This window comes from Gobio gobio (assembly GCF_949357685.1).
Source record: "Gobio gobio genome assembly, chromosome: 3".
Taxonomy (NCBI): domain Eukaryota; kingdom Metazoa; phylum Chordata; class Actinopteri; order Cypriniformes; family Gobionidae; genus Gobio; species Gobio gobio.
In genome coordinates this window covers 28563888-28588068 of record NC_137099.1, presented here as the reverse complement: position 1 = coordinate 28588068, position 24181 = coordinate 28563888, and the positions used below count along the sequence as shown (strand labels likewise).

Below are 24181 nucleotides of genomic sequence, written 5' to 3'. Positions count from 1 at the left end.
TGTACAGATCTGGCTGAGCTTTGATTAACCCTGACCATATGAGTTGATCGTGATTTGTGTGCGTCCAGGCGCGAGCTACAGGACTTGCAGTGTCTGTACAAGCAGAGTGTGGAACATGCAGGAGAACAGGCCCAGCTTATTCAGCAGCTGGAGGGGCTTAACCTGGACACGCAAAGAGTCCTGCGCAGCCAAGAGGAGGCCCACACGGCAGACACTGTCTCCTACCAGAAGGTAAAGGAGCGCATCTGTTGTGTGAACTTAGCGCCTGTCCTCACGAGTGAACGTGGTCCCCCTGGAGGGGTGAACTTGTGTTCTAGCAAGGACTTAACTGCATTAACCGAGCTTGTCCTTCACTGTCTGTTTCTGCTGTGACAGCTCTACAGCGAGCTGAGCGTGTCATACCAGGCCCTTTGGCACAGCCAGGAACAGCTCCGCCAGCGGGAAGCAGCCCTCAGCATGCAGCTCAGCCAGAGAGATCAGCAGATCCAAGAACTCCAGGCACAGCTGCAGAGTTTCACAGCAGCCACGGGGCACTGTGAGGTGAGTCCGTGTGGGGAGCACCATGACAGATTTACATCATGCTCAATGCCCTTTGTATGCAAAGCAAGCTGAATGGGCACTTCAGCAAAACCACACACCGTTCATTTCCTTTTTCTCCTCTTAGTAAAACCGCATCCATAATAAATGAAATGCCTTTCAGTAAGAGATGAATGGGAAGCGATGTCCAGGAGTTTTTGTTCATTTTTGTAAGTCTTCATGCTCTCTGACAACTCCAAAGCATTTGGCTTAACCCTGCTAATGTTAATGCATGTATATGCATATACTGTATGTGGTTAGTACGAATTTTGCATGTTTTTTTTTTTAAGAAGTCTATGTCACCAAGGCTGCATTTATTTGATCAAAACTACAGTAAAAACAGAAATCTTGCAAAATTGTATTACATAGGGATGCTCATAAGTAACTGGTTAACCGACAGAAGAATTTTTATCGATTATTGGTTAAACGATTAAGTAATTTTTCAAGATATTTTGAAAAACAGACAAATTGCGTATAAGTGATATTTTACTATTACGTTAATGTAAAATACCTGTAGGCCTAAATAAAGTGAAATGTTTACAAACATTATAAACATAGCAATAGGCTATTTTAGTTCCCCTCACTCCACAACAAATCCTTTAAATTTAACACCGGTATTCAGAACAATAATGAAAAATAAAAGTAGCTATAAATCATTATAAGCAAGACACTCGCATTTGCTCTATATACAGAGTGTTAGCTACTGACTTGCTTACTCTCATGACACATAGCGACACAGCTTAAATTTATTCCTAAAACTGTATGTTGGACCTTAAGCACTCATAAGAGCTGTGATTGTTAGAGTTGAGTTGAAGGAGGCATGACGCGTGAAAGGGCCATTTGCAAAATATGCTGTATTTTTGTAATTCTGCTAGGTGCCACTTGTGTCGCTGAAACTACAAACTTTACCTTTAAACGGTATGGCGCATTGCCTTAGCCTTAGGACACACAACAGAATATATAAGACAAATAAGAAACACAATGGCAGGTGTCAATTTAAATGTATGCCGGAAGTTGTTTAAAAAAAAATTAAGGATAAAAAAAAAAAAGTATAATATAATTAATATTAGTAGCCTATTATAAATAAAATAAGTAGAATATAATTATAATATATATAGTATAATAAATAAAAATACAAGTATTCTTTAAAAAGACAAGTTGAAATAATGCAATGACTTTAAAAAATGCATAGACTATCGATTAACAACATCAAATAGTTACAGTAGGTGTACTTACCGTAGGTCTTAAGTTTCCTTAAAAAAATACATTTCCCTATGGAGAAAATTAAATGCTATGAAAATAGTTTCAGTCTGTCCAGTTTCATACTTTTTTCATTTGATTTAATCTATTTAGTTACAAATACAAGGTGATTTTCGTTGATCGAGATTTGGCAGAGCTTTTCTACTTGGCTGAGCGATTCGTGGACAGCTTTCCCTGTGCATGAAATCCCCATATACCAGAAAACCAATGAGAACGCAGGACAATGATGACGATACATAACAGTTATTATTATAGTGTTTAATACTAATTAGCGAGTCCACAAAAGGCTTGGGTATGCAGAGCATTCGCAGCTTATACACCCTGGCATTTACTTCAAACCAAAACATTCATGTAAATGTAGGTTAGGCCATTTTTTTAATAAACATTTTTTGTTATACCGGTTGAAACACTCTTCACATTCTGATAGCAATCAATAATAGAAGTGGTCTAAATATTAAAACATGTAGGGTGGGTTGCCTAACAAGGATTCATCTTAAATCTAGATTAAATCAAGGTTTATCTAATAATTGATAAATTAATTTTGATAATTAATAAACATTAATTTTAAACTTACATGTGAGGAGGTTTAAATACAGTAAAATGCACCTACAATTAAACTATGCAGATGATTGAACAGAGATAGAAACAGTGGGTGTGTCGTCAGTAGGGCTGTAACGATTTGACCAAAAATAAAAACCTCGATTAATTGAACATTTTACCTCGATTACGATTAATGAACGATTATTTTGCTTTTTTTTGCCCTCATAAGGTTGAGTAAGTTCACTGATAAGGTTTGTACTGTAAATATTTTCTACTATTAAAGGTGGATTTTTTTTTTTTTCTAATGAAAAAGTGCATTTCTTTGTGATTTTAAAACACTTGAAGGAAACGGTTCACTTTCAGCAGTTATTGTCTATGGGGCAGATTTCTGCTTGTTGTACATCAGATACAGATAAATTAGCACAGTAGGCCTACATTACATTTATCTGAATGCATTAATGAGAGAGTGATTGTGTGTGTGAATTACTCATACCGTCTCTATTCATTATGAAGCTGTGGTTTGTACTTACTTCAAAGGTATTAAAAAATACTATGCCTACAACGGTTGAGTTTCTAAGCTACTTTAGTGACTACTTTAGTCACAGGATGGCGTTGACACTGCGTTTCTGCGCTCGTCTCTGCGCGCGATCTTCACCTGATGTGCGAGCTTCTGTCTGAGTGTTCGTTTGTCACAATATATCAGGCATTAGTTCAACATAATACACATCTGATGGTCGAAAATCTCTTTACTGTTCAAACTTGCAGGCCTTAAAACACAAAAGACAAAGCTTTGTGAGGACGCAGGTGACAGAGGTCTGCCTTCAGGGCGCGCGCGCGTTGTCAGAGACGCGACACGGCTCGGCTCTGTCACAGAAAAAAAACCGAGCACTGGACGGATAAGTTTTCCGTATTGTTGTTTTTGAATAGTGCACAATCGCTTTAAAAGTTGAAACTGGCAAGCCTTTAAACGCATTTACTTGACAAACTTTATGAGGACGAAAGTGAAAGCGATCTGGCTTCGGGGCTTTCGCGCGCCGTCTGTGTGTGTGTGTGTGTGTGTGCGCGTGTCAGCAGTAGGCTATATGAAGAACGGCAATTAACTTACCTGTATAAACTGTGTAAAACATGCAGTTACTATAGTTATTCTGGGCATCTATAAACACAGATAACTGCTCCTGCATCTCTCTGTGTGCCTGCAAACTGCACTTGATGTGACTGACGGGGCGGAGTCACGTGGAAACCGAAATAACCGACATGGGAAAAATATGTCGGTTAGAGGTTCTGAATTTCGGTTTCGATTATTTTTCGATTAATCGTACAGCCCTAGTCGTCAGGTCTCAGAGAGCTGTTTATTACAAATAAAAATGAAAAATAAAGCAAATTGAGCCGTCAGAGTGTGAGGGTCGTGGCGGCCCGTGAGTTTACATCTGCTATCGAGTCCGGGATGTGGATCCGTCACTCATCTCGGTTCACCTCGGTGTCGGAAAAAACAAAAGAAGAGAGGAGTATATTTAGCATTGATGGCAGCGGTGAGAAGTGAGCCAGTGATCGCGGCCGCGCCTCGCTCCATGCGTGGCTGCTGCGCTGTGATCAAACGGGATGGGTGGTGCTGTCAAGAGCGGAGATAGTCACTCCGCCAATCATGACAGTTGTTTTGTCATAAATTACGCTGCCACAATATACTCCATTATTAATTGATACTATAAAGATATTTTACGCACGCGCTGTTTCCATTGCCTGCTTGATCAGTAACAGCGCTACAGCGCTTTATAAAGACAGCTGACATTTTATCTCCTTTATTGGCAAGAGCTATGTCAGAGAGAGAGTTTCTGGTGGTCAATAAAGAAGGAAATTGAATATTAGTAGCCTATTGTTGCTGTCAATGGCGAATCCATCATGGCAGTGAAAATGACTCATAAATGGAGGTTAATTGCAGGTTAAATTCTAATCCCTGATTTGTTAATCTGGGTTTAGAATTAAGTGGTGCAATACAACTCGATTTAAAATAAAGCCTAGATGAACAAATCCTAGATTAGCTCTAAAATGAGTTTAATTTAATCCTTGTTGGTGCAACCCACCCATACTGTGCTGTACATATATCTTCTGTGGAAGTCTCAGGACCAAAACAATTTCATCCAATCATTGCATTCGGTCTGAATGCATTTGGCATTTGCATACCTCCGCGCACTCTGCTCATGCAGACATCACACGTCATCAGCAAGTTCCGTTAGGCTATACTAAGTTGTAGACAGACAGTCACCAAACGCCACAATCAAACAGCAACCATCTTTTACAGTTCCTCCTGAACCAAAACAACGAGCTTAAGCTGTGTTCACGCCATCGTAACCATAATTAAGCTGGCAACCCGTACGGTGTACCCGGAGCTGTTCACATCCTCATACTTGTATTTATAAGTTTCTATGTCCCCACTATCAACGCAGAAATTAATCTGCAGCAGTCAGATTTTTCTATTCATTATTATTGTAATATGTGTTTGAGACATAAGGTAATTTAACATCATCTCTCATCTCGTGACACTTTGCAGAATCTGCTTTGTGCGTTCATGTGTTTTCAATGAAGTTTGGCTTTGGAGACACTCTGAAGGGAGTGTGCTTTCAAAGCTAGCTTGCTATTGCTAGCCGCTCTAAAATTGCCTACCCTACCTTTTAAGGTGAGACTGATTGAAAGCGTTGGACTTACATAGCCTACATCTCTCTTTCAGCACGGATCCAAATGTTTCCATATTTGCATTGTATTTGGATGCTAAGTTATTATTTATTATGTAAACTATTCTTTGTACTTCACTCGCGTTTCAAAAGCCACGTAAAACACCATCCTTCATATGTGCAAAAATGTGCTGGGCATATCACCACAGTGGAACGGTGTTCACGATGAACGTCACAGATTTTACTATGGACAATTTAAATTGAGCAGTGTAACTTTTTATATGTTTAGTTGACTGTATTTTATTGAGATGAGTTAGATAGTTAGTTAGATCAGTTAGATCAAAGCCTTTGTGATCACTTGAAAAGAACATCATTTATCTGAAATAGAAAGGATGCATTAAATTGATCAAAAGTGACAGTAAAGACATTAATAATGTTACAAAAGCTTTCTATTTAAGATAATTGCTGTTCTTTTGGTATTTCTATTATTCAAAGTATCCTGAAATAAAATTGTACACAACTGTTTTCAACTTTGATGATAATAATAATAAATGTTTCTTTAGCAGCAAATCAGCATATTAGAATGATTTCTGAAGGATCATGTGACACTGAAGACTAATGAGTAACCGAGTAATGATGCTGAAAATTCAGCTTTGCATCACAGGAATATAAATGCAGCCTTGGTGAGAGTCTTCTTTAAAAAACAAAACAAATCATACTAACCCCACATATGTGTGTGTATAATCGTGCATGCTCATTTTAAAGTGTTTTATTTTTCATTTATTTAAACAAAATGATACCATTTTAATTGCAGTCATTTAACGGTTATCGGTCATCATAACATGAAAATTGTTCATTGCTATTGACCAGAATTAATACAATTTTTATATAATATAAAAAGTATAATATCGGTCATCCTCTCTCTTTTTTTTAATTTGGGTTTTTTTTAGTCCAGGTTTTGCGCTCCTTGCATACTTGAGGAGTTTCAGTACTTTTCTCTTTATTTTGCTACAAAGCTACTACTAAAGATTCATGAACATCATGACTCCCACAGATCTGTTATTAGACAGTCCATGCTTTAAAGGTGCACTGTGTAAATTTTAGCGCCATCTTGCGGTGAGGTTGCGAATTCCAACCGGGACACAGGACAAAGATGTCGTCGTCTGAGACAGCAGAGAGTGGCTAGCGTCTGTAGAGCAGTTTGTCCGTTTAGGACTACTGTAGAAACACGGAGGCGCAAAATGGTGACTTCACTGTAAGGGGACCCGCGATGTATGTAGATAGAAACATCTCATTCTACGGTAATGAAAACATAACGGTTCGTTATGCAAGGTCTTTATACACCAATGAAAACATAGTTATGTATATTATATTGCATTTCTGTCAATAGATCCTCCAAATATTACACACTGCACCTTTAATTTCTTTGTGGACTGGAAAATGGTTAAATGTAAATTAAGTGTTAGTGTTTTTGTAGCAGTCTTGTGGATTGTTACTGACTATTTTGCTTGAGGAGTAGCGAAGGTTCAGTTAGTAAGCAGAACTATTCCCACAGTAGATAGTTATTGATCTGTGGTGTTGTTGATGTAGCCAGTTGTGTGTTGTCTGTTTGTTCACATGTGCCTCCTTACAGTGATGCACACCAAAAATGTTTGGGTATGACCAATAATCCATGCATGCTTTATGCAGAGTTCCAATGTATTGCTATGAATTATAAAATTGTGTTTACCGAACACATGTAGCGGCTGCCTTGCTGTTTTGTTTCTTAACAGTTTTACCTACAGACATCAAAGTGATCTGATCAGTTATCCCAAGGTGTAACACAGTCAAGAGGGCTTTCCATTCCCCACTATAATTGCACTGACTGGGATGTGTATTCTAGTGTAATCTGAAATTCTGTATCAGCTTCTTCCTGAACACCTGTTAAATTCTAATGCACTGGTTGTTAGAGCTTTATTTTAATTTTAAATGTTAGGAATGATCAAAGTGCTGATCAGCAGAGGGAGCTGCGCAAGACCAGACTCTCATTTGAATACGGCAGGAATGATTGAGCAAGGAAAGTCCAAGAGGAACAAAAAAAGCCCATTGTGTTGCTGGATGGGGTTAAAGAAGAGCTCAAAGGCCAGTTCTGACTGGAATCATGTTCTACTGTGTTTAGAAAGATAGATGTGGCCTTCCCCATATAAATAATACATTTTTTAAAGATTCAATACAAACTTTGCCTATACAAGCAAAATAAATTCATTTTTGAAACAAGTACATTTTATTACATTTATTTCAAATACAGTCCTCATCCCTATTTCTAATTACTGTTTATTGCATGAATAGTAATACAATTTTCTTAGTTTTTAATTAATACTACTAGTAAGAACTGTTATATACATGATCATTAGAAGAAAGAGTACATTAAGTGATAAGAGATATGAAACTAGTACAGGTATGTAGGTAAATGGTTGCCTAGGTCAACAGACCATTACGATTCAGCACAAAAATATATGACCAGAATGATTCAGTTGACCAGATGCAAGTTTCCAGAGAGACAGAGATTTTTTTTTGTCACACAAGGATGCGCAAGTACCCTCTCTAGAATTCATACAAAAGCAACAATAGTACATTATTCATTGATGATTATTATTCTCAGCTTTAATAATCAATGTAGACTTTTTTTTTTTTCTTGGCAAAATTGCTGTAACTCCAGATGTAACGGGACGTTTTTTAACTTATCAATTCTATATTTGATCGATTGGATTCATTGTAATCTGAACTTTGACTGGGCCACTGTGGCTTTTTCTGTATTTTTTAAGTCATTGTTCTTTGGAAATAATACCAGTGATCTATTTTCCCTCAGGATATTTCTGTGCTTTGCTACATCCATATTTCCTTTTATATTTTCGTTTCCTGCGGCAGTCTGATGTCACGACGTGACCCAGGTTGTCACTATGCTGTCTCTGTCATGCTCTGATCTACAGTAAGTCAGCATTTAAGCCTTGTAGGTTCTCCTTTTCTAGTCAAAAGCCATTGAAAACCAAATCTAGAATTGGCCTCCTGAGGATTACAGAGGAAGTGTTGCATCTTGCAGTCTATTAGCAACGCATTTAACACTCTATGTGGCAGATCGGTGGCGGCAAAGAGGTTTATTGCAGCTTTTGTTCAATTGCCTATGCACTCTAGCTGTTATAACTGACATTGTTTTATTATGAATACTGACAAAGAACTGTTAGAACCGCATAGCTGCTCACATCTTGGTTGGTGTTTGTTGCTCATCTAGGATCTACATCTGGCAAATTGATCTTGCAGTGTGGATTGATTGGACATGCAGATTGTATTAGCTTGTTTTGAGTGAATTCATTGATTAATCCCAGAATTAATTAATGCTGCTATTTTTTTCTGTGTTTAGCCAGAGTTTTATAGACAGCCTAAGACATTTAGGGGCCACTTAATCAGCTTTATCACCTATAGAAGTATTTATTTAATAGGTGGAATGTTATGAATTTAATTAAACTTTGAGATTGAGAGAAACCTCCCAAGTGATGAAATTTCAATGTCTCTCTCCCAATTTCTCCCAATTCCAGAGCCCAGACGCTCCTCTCAACATCTGCCTCTGCGTGTTATTAGTGTTAGTGAAAGCCGAGCTGTCAGATGTATAATTGAAGTGTCCGCTCCCTGCACACACGGCTTGTTATGTGGGGTCATGTTTAGATGAGTAGATGTGTTTCTTTTGATCAGTATCTGACGCTCAAACCCTGAGCTTCCAGCATACTGAGAGGCTGCCGATGTGTTTGGCTTTAAATCTTTAGGAGGCAGTGCCTCCATCACTGTGGGCTGCCTTGCCAGTTTGTTTCACTCAATTTGTTTGGATAACATTAGCTGGATGATGTCTCATCAGGCCTATTGTACTTCCACTGCAAATGCTTTTTAAACTTTTCAGAGCACAGACTTTGTGTCTTTCAGTTTGGCATGAAACAGAAGTTGCGACTCTCTTTTCTTCCCTGTGGTGATGTATATCAGATCACAAAATGGCTTCTCAAACTAGAAAAAATGTAGTGCGGGGATTGATTTTGTCCAGTTGATTGGATTGTTGTAGATTGCTATTGCTATTTTCATGGTGACTTTAAAAGAGGCCATGTTATGCCCTTTTGCAATGTCTCTATCTAATTTTTGGGGTCTACTAGAGTAGGTCTTCTCCTACCAGTAAAGCTCTGTTTAGTTCATGTCTATATTAATACTATATATGTCTCTGTGTTGTATTTTGTCAACTGCTTCCAGTGTGTTTCTAAAATGCCATGCCCCTTGGCATACAACTCAGAATTGTTGTACACCCACGTACTGTTGGCTGAATGTCTGATGCATATGGCACACAAAATTGGAAACACTTTAGGAGTAGTCATCTGATTGAGTGAATTTTACAGAAGTTCCAGGAGACGTGTGTGTCACGTTTTTTAACGATCCGCCTGGAAACAAAGATGTTTCCAGGCGATGTTTCATGATGAGAAAAAACCTTTATGGAAGAAGCAAGCCATTGTGAGTACAACTGTGACAATGAGCACTTATCAGGATCACCTAAACACTGGATTTTCAAAAGTATGTAAAGTTCACGGCATAGACTCTTTAAAATACGTTTTACACACCAGTCTGTTATTTTAGGGACATCGACATTGCATTTTCATTGCCATGATTGGTTGCTTTGCATGTCAGTCAGATGGCCTCTCTGCAGTTTTTGGCCAATGAAAGCTGGTATGGAGTCCAGACCTTCTGCGGTCAGTCTGAAAATCGGGCTGTGCGAGACTACCCTTAACATAACCGCGAGCCCTAAAAGTGTATGGGTGTCAGAGACGGCAAATTGAAACCTACTTTTTCAAACTCTGTTGATCGTGAAGGACTATAATGAGATAAGAGCTCACAAACGGACTAAGTAGCTAAACCATTAAGGGCTTTATAAGTAATCAGCAAGATTTAAAAAGTATGCCGTGTTTAAAAGTGGTCCAATGCAGTGTTGATGGAACCAGACTAATATGATCATAATTCCTGGTTCTAGTAAGAACTTTAGCTGCTGCATTTTGGACCAGTTGGAGTTTATTAAGCCTGCTAGGCAACCACCTTGTCAAGCATTACAATATAGTTTTGAGGTCATGAATGCATAAATTAACTTTTCTGCATTTGTCATTGAGAGCATATGTTGTAGTTTAAATATATTTTTAAGATCGAAAAATGCGGTTTTACAAATGCTAGAAATGTGGCTTTCAAATGAAAGATTGTTTTCAAATAACGCAGCCAGATCCCATAACTGAAGATAAAGACGATGAAGCCATCAAGTGTTAGACATAATTCCAGGTTATTATGTGCAGAGGTTTTTGGTACAATAATTAAAACCTCTATGGGTCAACTATGCATTCTGTTAGTTTTGTGAATTGGTATGTTTCATTAGGCCACAAAGAAATAGAGCTGAGAGTATCATCACCGTAACAGAAAACTGAAAACGTGTGAAAAAAATGTGTGAAAACTGATGCCATTTTTCCTATAGGACTGGACCAGAATATTCAAATATTCGTTCGTTGGGTTAGTATTCTATAATCAATTTTTGGGATTCGAATATAAGTTTTTTTGTTTCGTTTTGATTTTTGCGCACATCTGGCATCCCCCTTGAAATGGTTCTCATTCGCGCTTGAATAAGTTTACACTATAAAATCTGGTGAAATACAATACTCTTTTTTTCTTTCTTTTTTTTTTACAATTATCTTATAGCCTAGCCGTTTTTAATAGGATGGACAGTTGAATAGGAACCCAACCTCGTTATACTTAATAAAAATATTTGCTTCTTAGCCTAAGTGTTCCCTGCAACTGGAGTATATTCTCTGTCTAGAGCGCACAACTGCATGAGCTTATATGGAAGAAGCTTATATGCATTTTGGGTTAAGCTGCGTTTGTTTGACATTGTGTAAAATAGAATTATAGAATCAACATGTATTAGCCCTGTTACCCGTTAGGGACTTGTGCACTGTGCGGCCATGAATGAATGACAGTGCGGCCGTGCGCATTTTATACTTTCGGTTTAGAATTAGCGGCAATTCGGGGGCGGGTTGCTTGAATGGTGGGTTCATTAGCCTATTATTCTTATTGAAAAACACAACAACAAAACGGTACAATGGCAAACTCCCTTAAATAGGCACTTTTACATTTAGCTTTGAAACCAAATCTTCCATGATCATCTTGTCATTTAGCTCCTCACTCTCGTGATGAATGAAATCTTTCTCCTGCTGCTGGTTTGTGCTGCGACTCTTGTTCGGCTCACGCTGCACGTTCATTTTTTTAATTGTAGTTCATTTGTTCTCTAACTGAACTAAAATGTTACTACTATAAAATGTCAAAATGATGTGGGGGCGGTGTCGTGGTGAGCAAGTGATGTAAACCGGTGTTATGCCTGAACACCAGTTACACCGACTATCGCAGCAAGCCTAATATTACCCGTTATTATCAATCTAAATGAATCTACTGCGAAATATAGGAGCTTGTTACTGGGATGTAACAGACCTGTGTGTTTTGTTACTGCAGTGTCTGTTCTCAGAGCATATAAGCCCTGCCCGGGTGAGATGCACTGCTGAGAATCTTGAGATTCCTGCCTTTATTAGAGCGCTCCGAAGCTTCGAATATTCTGTGTTGATTACTACCAAAGCTTCAAAGCTCAAATTGTATTCGGACCAGCCCTAGTTTCCTAACGATATCTCCCAAGGGTAGCATATACAGGGTTAAGAGCAACAGTCCTAGTACTGAGCCTTGTGACCAATCAGCACCTGTATCAGACACAAACTTGCGAAGCATTGACTTCAATGTCTGATTAAATCTCTCCACCATACCGTCAGTCTGAGGATGATAAGGAGTGGTCTGTATCGGATGTATGCGTAACATTGAGCAAACTTGTTTCTTTAACCTAGATGTAAAGTTAGTGCCCTGGTCTGTGATTATCTCCTTAGGCAGTCCTACACGAGAAAAAAGTTGAACCAGTGCATTAACAACTGGCCTTGTCTTGATGTTTCTGAGAGGAAAAACCTCTGGATAACGGGTAGCATAATCCCCAACTACCAAAATGTACCTATTCCCCGATCTACTCCTTTCAAGAGGGCCTACAATGTCCATTGCTATTCGAGAAAATGGTATGTCAATGATAGGTAAGCTTACCAGAGGTACTCAGTCACTCTTCTTAGCTGGCCTAACCAACTGACACTCTGGGCATGACTTACAAAAATCGACCACATCTGTATAAAGCTCGGGCCAATAAAACCTGCTAGCAATTCTAGACAGTGTTTTCTGCTGGCCTAAATGTCCTGCCCACGGTACTGAGTGACCCAATTGTAATACTTTTAACCTCATTGACTCAGGTACTACCAATCTTTCACTTTCAGCACTCACTAAGTACAACTTGTCATCTTTGACCACCAGCTGATCTTTCTTAATTAATGTGGACGTTGCACTGCTAGCCTTAGCCTTCTTAAACAATGGCTTCAAAGTTTCATCCTGCCTTTGCAACTGCTGAATATCATACTGAATTTGCTCAAGATCATCAGTGTTTGGTTCTGGCACATTTTCTATTACCTCCGTTCCCACAACTTTATCATGACGTTTCTCCCTCTTAGATTTTCTGACCTTAGGAACCGCATTAAAAGGTAAATCCTGCAAAATCTGTCTACTGGCCTCTTCTTGATTAGCTTGTGCTCTTGTTACGACCATAGCCTCAGCTACATTTTTGTCACTCTGCAACAAATCCACCAACACAGGTACATCTCTGCCCAATATCACTGGATAAGATGCATTGTCCACTACCCAAACAATCAAACTGTAGGCCTGGCCTGCAATTTCAATCACAATCTCAGTTTTGGGATACTCAGCTTATCATGTTTCAACATATTCGACTTTCCCAAACATTCTGATCTCACTAAAGTCTGACTTGAACCTGAATCCACCAATGCTTTAAACACTGTGTTTCCAATCTTCACCCCCACTACAGTGTCGGTATTCAGTTCAATCTCATTCAATTTTACAGAGGATCTTAGCTCGTAACACGTTTGCACAGGACACTCAGCTTTTTTATGTCCAGGCTGGCCACATGAATGACATATAATTATTGACCTTCTGTTGTATGGACTACCTCCACCTGTCTGCCTATTGTTACTCTGTGTAGAACTGGTTTGTAACATTCGACTATCAGCATCAAAATTTGTCAGACCACTACCCTTAGCATCCCCAGACTTACCGGTTGAGCTGTGGTTGACGCCTTGCCACCGTCTCGGTTGATGTAACGATCGTCTCGCCGCCATGAATGTCTCCGCCATTTCTGCCGCTTGCTTACATGAAGTAGGGCCGTTCTGCTTCACCCACGTTCTGGTTTCTGGATTCAGCAGTTTGAGGAACTGTTCCAGCACGATTTGATCGCCAATCTCTTGCTTGGTTTGCCGCGCAGGGACCATCCACTTTTCATACAGATCTTTAAGTCTTACATGCAGTTCTCGTGGCGTTTCATCGTCGCGTAGACTGTACGCTCTGAACCGTTGTCGGAAAGTTTCTGGGTTAATTTCAAACTTCTCAAGTATCACTTGCTTAACACAGTCATAGTTCAGTGAATTGTCAGGCTCCATGGCCACATAAGCTGCTCTTGCCTTGCCTGTTAGCAGCGGTAAGAGATGCAACACCCAGTCTTGTCTTGGCCTTTTGCACGCTTGAGCAATACGTTCAAAAGTCATTAAATAATGCTCAATGTCCTCTTCACTCGACCACGACAGCATTCTTGGGCTGTTAAAACTTGTTGACCCATTACCTTGTCTTTCCGTTGCAGGTTCGTCTACAGCTGCTGATGTAGTCACTTCACCTTGTGCCTGTTGTCGTCTCGGACGAACCGTTGAAGCAGAAAGCACTTCTGTAGCTACTGGTGTAACACCTGCCGCTGACGTTCCTTTTGCCAGTCGCTCTTGTCTTTCTTGATGCACTTCCGACTGAAGTTGTACAAACTGGTGTTGAAGAACGCGATATTTGTGCTCGTGACGTTGCGCTTCCTTTTCCATCCTCTCTTCTCTTTGCTGCTGATTATCTAAAAACGTTTGCAACATTGTAGCCATCTGTCCTGAAGTACTCACAGTAGCCATTTCGTCATCCGTTGGAGATGAACTTGTTGCATCCAGTAGCTCTGCTAGTTTGCCGTCGTCTTTGCTCTTAGCCCCATCTTGTTTCTTTGGCGGCATTTTCAATTCGACGTAAAATCGGTGTCTGCTGCTTTAACTTAAACGAGGCACAGCTGGGACTGCATGTTTTCAATTGCCGGTGTACTCATTTCCCCTTTAAGGCCTGGAAGCACCGCTGCCACCATGTGTCGGAAAGCTGTTGCCACTACGGTCAATTTACGTTTGCAGGATCCTGACTGCGAGGTGTCGAATGACCGGGTGTTACAGTTTACCTGAGTTGTAGAGTTCCTTTTTGTTTGCCGGCAAGCCCAGGGATCGATGAAATGACGAGTACACAGTCGCAAAGCATTTGGTCCCAGTGATTTATTCGGGCAGCTGCCCCGCACACGTGTACAAAAAGAAAGTTCAAAATGAATCAAAAATAAATAAACAAAACTACTGAAAACATACAATACAAACAGAAATAAAAATGCTTGGAGCAGCAAATCAGGCATTAGGCCTTGCTTCTATCCAAGAAGCCTCTCATGCTACAGCCCAAAGCTATCCCTAGCTCCTAGCTCAACTAACCTCTCAATACAAACACGCTAGCTTGTACCCGCCAAGTTCCCGCCAAAACACTCATGGAACATACCAACTCTCGGGGTAGACTTGACTCCTCCCCCATAACCCAAGAATACTGGTCTAGCCCGACAGTGCTATCGAAACCTTGAAACACAAATCAAATCATGCATATTATCATTGATCAGCTATAAACAATAAAACATGACAACCATATGAAAACCAATTCAAAACCTCTCTTCCATTATTGTACTCAATACCATTTAAATGCTAGATATTGTTTCCATACTTATTTCAAATCATCATCATGACACAAACAACCCATCAAAACACTTGATAACACTGTGAACTAATGTTCACGTGGTGATGACCTCCAAGTTCATCATCACAGTACTCCATACTGATCTTGTGATCTATATGATACCTCTTCATTTACTGCTACTAATTAATAACGGTCAGATAAGTATGATTTGAACCATGTTAATGCAATTCCATTTATGCCAACGTAATTTTCAAGTCTATTCAAAAGAATGGTTTGGTCGATAGAGTCAAATGCAGTGCTAAGGTCCAGTAACACTAATATAGAGATGCAGCCATGATTGGATAATAAGAGCAAGTCGTTTGTAATGAGAGCAGTCTCAGCACTATGCTATGGTCTAAATTCTGACTGGAAATGAATTTGTTTTTTTTATGGAAAATTTTAAAACAGACATATAATTCATATTGCATTTTTTGGGGAAATATCCTAGTGACAATGATGAGTTAATGATTCCTGAAGACGTAGTTCCTCTTCTTAATATTATCTCTGATTTCTTCTAAAAGAGTTGAAAAGTATGCAAATCTAGCAGTTTTTAAAGCCTTTTTGTTGGCAGAAATACTATCCTTCCACGCAATGCGAGATACCTCTAGTTTTTTTGTTCCCAGCTGTGCTCCGGGCTGCTCTCTTGAGGGTGAGAGTGTGCTCGTTATACCACTATGTCTGTTTTCCTTAAAGGTGGGGTAGGTAAGTATGATCTAAAACACTTTTGTCCAAATTTGTTTAAACTGTCTTTATATGTCAATACATAATTAAAATTTAAGTACTCTGAAAAAGAGAGTATAAAAATCGAGTGACTCTAGACTTTTTAATCTGCAATAAACACCGCTCATTATTTTAGTTCGGGCCGAATCAAGTGATTGGCTTGGGCGCCTGTCACTCTCTCTCGTTACCATGGCTACTACCGCTTTTGCTCCAGGATCTGCTCACATGCGCCCCAGTGTTGCCAAGGGCTACTTCAAACACTGTTGCCGCGGCTGTTTTTCATGTCCGCGGGTTGAAGCGACCCCAATTATGTGATATTTTGCCCCGGGATTTGCGAATTTTAGCAGGCAGCCCTACTAAAAAGACACATATTTTACCCCCCAAACGCGATTTTTACCGGAGAAACACGATTGGGCTTGTTTTGGGCTAGTTTTGAGTATCAATTGGGCGAATTTTGTTGTGAAAACCTGGCAAACCTGACGCACCCGTTTGAGTTCAAGAGGCTGTATTTCTGCTGGACAGGTAATCTTTCATTTTGATTATACATTTTTTTGGTTTATGTTTTCATGAAGCATGTCTCACTAGCACACGTAGCTGCCTAATATAGCTAACATAACATTACTTAGCATAAAGTTACAATGTTATATACCTAGCGAGCCATTAGTAGAGATGATAAATACTCAATATGCTTAGCTCAAGTTGATCGCTGTCGTGTAGAATTTCGCAAAATGTAACTTTAGATAACAAAATGCATGTGTAAAAGCTAGTACATCGCATCCAGGAACTTTTTTTAGAACTAAGTTAGCTTTAGCTACTACCCTCTGTCTGAACTCTTTTACCATGTTCACCGGGAACTTTACCTGCACGTTTATTTCGGCCCTTGGTTTGTTTTTATTCTACCAATGTTTACTGATGTTTTTATCTTGTATCTGTGTGTGTCGTAGACACTGTGTTGTGTGTGTGTATTTTGAACTTTACCAGTATCGGTATTCTAGCTTGAGAGTGAGTACTAAGTAAGCACTGCATATGTTTCATTTTCTACATGGATATTCATACATGGATACATGGACACTTCATGCACTCGACTGTCGCAGCTTTAATTACGTAGTGGAGGGGGAGGCACTACCAGATTCCCATGTTGAATGACAAAATAACCATGTAAAGTTCATACCCTACATGGTTGAGTACATAGTGCATAAGTGCATAGTGTATAGTGCGTCATTTGGTACACAGCTTCAGTCTGAGTATTCAGTCTTAGGTGAAAATGGGCTTCCATAACTACAGTAGGGAGAACAAGTATTTGATACACTGCCGATTTTACAGGTTTTCCTATTTACAAAGCATGTAGAGGTCTGTAATTTTTGTCATAGGTACTCTTCAACTGTGAGAATCACATTGTATGATTTTTAAATAATTAATTTGCATTTTATTGTATGACTTCCGGTAAGAATTCTGGCTCTCACAGACCTGTTAGTTTTTCTTTAAGAAGCCCTCCTGTTCTCCACTCATTACCTGTATTAACTGCACCTGTTTGAACTTGTTACCTGTATAAAAGACACCTGTCCACACACTCAATCGAACAGACTCCAACCTCTCCACAATGGCCAAGACCAGAGAGCTGTGTAAGGACATCAGGGATAAAATTGTAGACCTGCACAAGGCTGGGATGGGCTACAGGAAGATAGGCAAGCAGCTTGGTGAGAAGGCAACAACTGTTGGCGCAATTATTAGAAAATAGAAGTTCAAGATGACGGTCAATCTCCCTCGGTCTGGGGCACCATGCAAGATCTCACCTCGTGGGGCATTAATGATCATTAGGAAGGTGAGGGATCAGCCCAGAACTACACGGCAGGACCTGGTCAATGACCTGAAGAGAGCTGGGACCACAGTCTCAAAGAAAACCATTAGTAACACACTACGCCTTCATGGATTAAAATCCTGCAGCGCACACAAGGTCCCCCTGCTCAAGCCAGTGCATGTCCAGGCCCGTCTGAAGTTTGCCAATGACCCTCTGGATGATCCAGAGGAGAGAATGGGAGAAGGTCATGTGGTCTGATGAGACAAAAATAGAGCTTTTTGGTCTAAACTCCACCCGCCGCGTTTGGAGGAAGAAGAAGAAGGATGAGTACAACCCCAAGAACACCATCCCAACAGTGAAGCATGGTGGTGGAAACATCATTCTTTGGGGATGCTTCTCTGCAAAGGGGACAGGACGACTGCACTGTATTGAGGGGAGGATGGATGGGGCCATGTATCGCGAGATCTTGGCCAACAACCTCCTTCCCTCAGTAAGAGCATTGAAGATGGGTTGTGGCAGGGTCTTCCAGCATGACAACGACTCGAAACACACAGCCAGGGCAACTAAGGAGTGGCTCCGTAAGAAGCATCTCAAGGTCCTGGAGTGGCCTAGCCAGTCTCCAGACCTGAACCCAATAGAAAATCTTTGGAGGGAGCTGAAAGTCCGTATTGCCCAGCGTCAGCCCCGAAACCTGAAGGATCTGGAGAAGGTCTGTATGGAGGAGTGGGCCAAAATCCCTGCTGTAGTGTGTGCAAACCTGGTCAAGAACTACAGGAAACATGATCTCTGTAATTGCAAACAAAAGTTTCTGTACCAAATATTAAGTTCTGCTTTTCTGATGTATCAAATAGTTATGTCATGCAATACAATGCAAATTAATTACTTCAAAATCGTACAATGTGATTTTCTGGATTTTTGTTTTAGATTCCGTCACTGACAGTTAAAGAGTACCTATGATAAAAATTACAGGCTTCTACATGCTTTGTAAGTGTCCGTTTTTTTTCTTGATTACACATCGTAATTTGATGTTGTAAAATCATAACTGTGGAAACGCACCATTACAGTCGGCCAATGATCATGCATAAAGGTTGTTCTATCAAATGACTCTTGCAATAATAATAATATTAATAATACTTTAATATTCATCATTTAATATATATTGCAATCTAATAATAATACATAATTATATTAATTATTAATTTTCATAATTTAATAATAAAAACTTTTTTCCCCTTTCATGATTTTCATGAGAAATTAAATGTAGTTGTTTTGGCGGTCAGCTGATTGAACATTTCTTCTTGATTCTAAATGATATTTGATTTGTATATGATAAGAAAGATGCTATTACCTTTCAGTGGTTTTAAAGAAATTAATCGTGTAGTTATTTTTTCAAAGCATTATAAAATCCTGCAGTCTATTTAAAACGGCTGTATTAGAATTGGGTCGAATTAATGCTGCCACTGGCTGTCCTTAAACATTTTGTTAAATGCTGTTGAGTGTGTTTTGAATGTTTTCTACTGTAATGATATGACCTCTTGTGCTCAAGTGCTTTCATCAGTTGAGCAGCGTGTGTACTGAGACTCATTAATAAGCCCCAGCCATGTGTTAAAGGCCCAACTGGTCACTTATTCACTCACATTCAGTCCCCGTCCATCTGCAGGGGCTCTGATCAGCAGTTAAAAACACAGGCCTGCTCACACACGACCCTGACCCAAGAGCCACACACGTCTGTGTTCATACAAACATGCAGCCATGCGGAGATGCCTCTGTGTTTACACCTCCATTACGCTCTTGCTAACCGTGCAGGGAACACTTTGTGCGCGCACACACACACACACACATTACAGCAGCTCTCGCCCAGAGCGAAAACCTCATCTACTGGCTTCATACAGTCAAGGGCCTGATTATAACTGTTTCGTAATTAACAGTGATCAGATTTGTTTTGTGGCAGAAATGGTACATGTGTAGAACAGTCTAATTCAGATGCAGCTCGCAGCTTTGCCAGCAGACGGGTCACGGGCCTCGGGGAGAGCAATCACGAGCCCCTCCATATGTTCCCTCTGCTTCTACACTGAGACCACCAGTGCCAGCAAAACTCCCAGAACAACCTAATCGTGTTCTGTAATTACAGCACGCTGTTTTTTTTTCTCTTTCTCTCTCTCTTTCTCTCTCTCTCTCTCTCTCTCTCTCTCTCTCTCTCTCTCTCTCTCTCACTCTTTCACACTCTCTCTTTTTCTCACCCTTTTATTCTCCTTCTTCACCCCTCATCTTCCCTGCTGGCTAGAAATGAGGGGAGAAGACTCAAACACTCCCTCATCAGATCATTTGTAAATTGCTTTACGCGGCTGATGCCGAACTCTGTTGGTTTTCAACTGCTTGAAATTATAAATAATTGTAACAGATGCGCCAATGTGGCCGGCCTCCAACAAATGAGGCCCCAGATAATTTAGCCGACCCTTTTGGCAGGCCAATTTAATAAAATGTGAACAAAATCTACCTGCTAATAATTTATCATCCCCTCTCCCAATTGGTTAAACTTAATTACCCTGGCAGTTAACAAGGTCACGCCCAGATGCCAAGCCCGGCTGTAGTTTTGATAATGCAATCAGGAACCCGAAGGTGATGACAGCGCTGTTGTTTTTTCATTATCTTGCTCTCAGAGAAAACACAGGTGCCAAGGCCTACTTGTCTGCTGGCGGTAATTACCAGTCATCACAGTCTTCAAACTTGGTGCTGCAAACATGTCAGAAACACGGCTGAACTTTAGACTCTTTCTTAGAGCTGTCTGTCTATAAAGAAAGGGAAAGATTATGTAACATCTGTCTTCATCCGGTCCAAAAGCAAGCATCGTCTCTGGTATTTACTGGATACAGGCTTGCGATAGATTCACTTTCACTTGTCATATTATTTTGATAGGAGTTTGCTTCAAAATGTTGTAATGTCTCTTTTTGAAACAAATACATCAGTGTACATGCAGTACAGCACATGTACTGACTACAGCCGTCCATCAAGTAAAATTTTCACGTTAATCTGATTAATTATTTGCAGTTAATCACTTATTAAAAAACTCTAAATTTCACACTAAGCGACTAAATGTCTGACGTTAGCCACTGGCTAGTAAATTGTCAGATTTAACTCACCATTGATTGAGTTAGCAGCTAAGATTAAGTTTAGAACCGATATATTGTCACTGCATGTTGTCCTGTTACTGCTTCAGTTTGTATACACACTAGAACGCAGGAAACAGGAGAGAATGTAAGCGCATAGATTGCTGCAGTGATGAGTAGTTTTTGTAGGCCAACCAAAAGTTAGCATCACCCTGGTTCTCTCATATAATCATATACCAAATATGATTTTCCAGTGGCTTTTGGATTATTACAAAGGATATGCTGCGACCAACAAAAGTTTATGATTTTTACACGTTGTCATGTCATGATAGTCACAAATGAACATGACTTTTAAAGCCTAATACAATCGGCAGAAGAAAACCGCTAATTAACTACACCATGGTCGCATGTCATTAACACCACCATCATACTTTCAACAACTCTTTTAGTCTTTATTTGAAAAAAAAAAATAAACATTTGGAATGGTTTGCAAGAGCGTAATTATCAACACAATGAGACTGAGAAAGCGGACTAGTGATTAGATGAGTTTACCTGTTTAGTATGATGGCATTTAATGTGGCAGAAAACCAGTACCCGCCCCAAAAAACTAAATTAATAACCACAAACTTTTGAACGGAAATGTTAATATATGTGCACATAAAATGCAGAAGTTTTCACCTGCCACTGCATACTTGTAAAAAATGTAGGCAGCATTTTGAGTGAGTCTATCAGCTGGTTTAGGAGTTTTACTCAATCTCTTGGCAAAATTACTATGATTCCACCATGCAGAGTCTGTTTGTATACGTTGGTTTGTACTCCACAGGGCACTCTAAGATTTGGTATATGTATACCTTTTGGTATATGCCACTCTGTGCTGCTTTTGCAGTGTGTTTTGGGTCTTTGCCTTGATGGAAGATTAATTGTCCCAGTGCTCATGCTGATTGCAGCTTAATTAACTCCTGAGTTTTTCTGTACTTAGTGCTGTCTATTTTTTTTATCTTTACGCTCCCTGCCTCAGTGAAGCATCCCCAAAGCATGATTCTGCCACCACCCTGATTCCCCCTAGAGATAATGTCCAGGGTGATGGAATGTTAGGCCTTCCTGAAATTTAGCACTTCGCTTTAATGCTCAAATGTTCTCTTTCGGGGATTGCACTTTTATTTGTTTTCTTTTTTTTGCAACATATATGACCTGTTTTCTAAAGAAAGTATTCTCCAAAAAAAAATTCAATTTTGTGAACACACTTCCTTCTCCTATTGACCAGACATTCAGTTTTGATGACTAGTTTTAGACTGATTCACAATTCTTTCACATTTTCTGATTGTGTAATTGATGAACTTCAATGTTGTTTTTGCGCGTTGAATGAAAGACATTTTCTTCTATTATTGTACCTGCTGGTGTTTTTAACAAATGTTTGTCATTTTGTTGACCTCTATTCTTAATGGTGATATTTGTCTTGAAATTGTCAGAAGGCTCTCAAATACACGTAAAACATCTCACCAGCCCAGTGCACCAATATGAAAAGAAAAATCTGCCTACTTCAGTTATATTATTGTTTGTTTGTTTGTTTGTTTGTTTTAATAGGACTGCACAATTTCACAAAGCCTTTTTGATGATGATAATAATAATAATAATTGTGTTTTTCAATACAACTGTAAAATCACAATACTAATATTTATGGATGTCTTCATTTCTTTTGTTTTATGGTAAACGATCAAGCTTTTAATTTTGTGGAAAACCGCAGGGTGCACTTAAAGCCTCTCTTTTGTTCACAACAGCTGGTTTGCAAGATCTTCTCATTACAAGTTTGGGAAGATGGTTGGCATGTATTGCTTTCTAAAAGGTACATTAAAAGCGGCACAAACTCAGTGCAGAGGCAGAGATGAGTTTGTGAGGAGCAGAATTTACTGTGAACCGAGCCAATCCGAGACAATGAAAATGACTTATAATGAGCTGCTCACATATGCCGTGCTTCACTCTGAAATATACGCAGTGCATATATTTAATTTAAATGCAGCCTTTGCAATATGATAAATCACACTAAGCCATATTGTGATTGCACAACCCTAGTATTAAGTACACAGATTTTTATTTATTGAATTTATTCAATACAATTAAAAGTCTTTCTGTTTGAAATAGTATTTTATATAGTTTTATACTGAAAAGCTGACCCTATAAGTTCCATGGCAAACATTATCTTCTAGCCCTTACCAATATTTTCCAGGCTTCTCACCATCTTAATGAAAGTGTCAGTGTATGCATGGCCTTCCAGACCTTCAAGTTTTTAAGGTAATGTTTATCATGTGATTGTGTGTGTCTCCATCCCGAGGATTCATGCATGACAGGGACCTAGACACACATACATTTCTTTCCAGTGTGATCATCACATAAGTTATCACTACACTGAATTTTTTTTTTTTAGAAAAGATAAAGTAGACCCATGAATTGCATGAGGACACAAAGTCATGTGTACGTGTACAGACATCTTTTAGCTAGAGGCATATACTTTTATTAGTTTGGTTATGTACTTTCAGACAGTATTACAGGTCAGAAGTCAGATTGGATCGGAACATTCAGGATATTTATCCAATACCATCTGGTTGAAGATCGGAGTCATCATGCCGGAGACGGGTTTGTTGAGGATCAGGGCCAATGGCTGTCGTGTCGATGAGGCCTTCATGGGGGAGAGTCTAGTTGACAGGATCTCTGCAGACACTTCAGGGATGCGTTGTGGTCGTGTCTAGGTGCAGGTCCACCTTTTGATCTGGATTCAGCTCGAAAGAAATCAAGACAACAATTTTATTATTGTATAGGGATATTTACAGTCATTTAAGATTTTTAACTAATTTTAGACTTGCTTATGAGGATACTTTCCAAAAACAGGCATTTTGAAATACTTTTCTGTGTTTTTTCCGTTCAAGTGCAATAAGACACTTATACCATGGCCAATCGCCATCATTGACAACTAACAGCTTTTATTGATGTTTGCAGCGCAGTATTTGATTGGAAGGGTAAAAATTCCTCAGTTATGGTTTGATAGATCAAGAATGCTTTAAGTCAGACACAGAGATAAAGTAGTGCGGTAAGATTACATTTATTTGAATGAATGAATTATAGCAATTATTTGAATTAGAGAGAGACAGTGAGATGGAGAGAGAGAGAAATATGCATGTGTGAATTACTTGCATCTGTGCAGCATCTTTCTACTAATAGTGAAGTTGCGAGTTTACTCCCTCGTTGCTGAGAAATATACTGTAGCGATTCAGTATCAAAGTTATTTTATTAATAAAAGTTGCAGTGCAACGTTAATAACAACTTTCAGTGCTCCTGAATGTTTCTGTGTATGCACAACGCGATCTCTGATCTTTGTGTGTGAGTGGTGTGTGTGTGTGCTTCAATGAAAGCAGTGCAATAATATAGAATGATAATTAAACCTACTGGAACGACATGTGCATTAAACTGTTTTAATGCACACATTCTATCCAATC

At 39.4% G+C, this 24181-nt stretch overlaps 1 protein-coding gene across 2 annotated transcripts in view; it reads left to right on the top strand.

Moving 5' to 3' along the window:
- cntln (centlein, centrosomal protein) overlaps window positions 1-24181 on the top strand; it is a 151911-nt gene that overhangs the window by 24749 nt on the left and 102981 nt on the right. For both annotated transcript variants that reach the window (XM_079811926.1, XM_079811925.1), the window contains exons 8-9: window positions 69-231; window positions 376-540. In XM_079811926.1, coding sequence (XP_079668052.1) covers window positions 69-231; window positions 376-540 — 328 coding nt within the window. The remainder of the gene's footprint in view (window positions 1-68; window positions 232-375; window positions 541-24181) is intronic.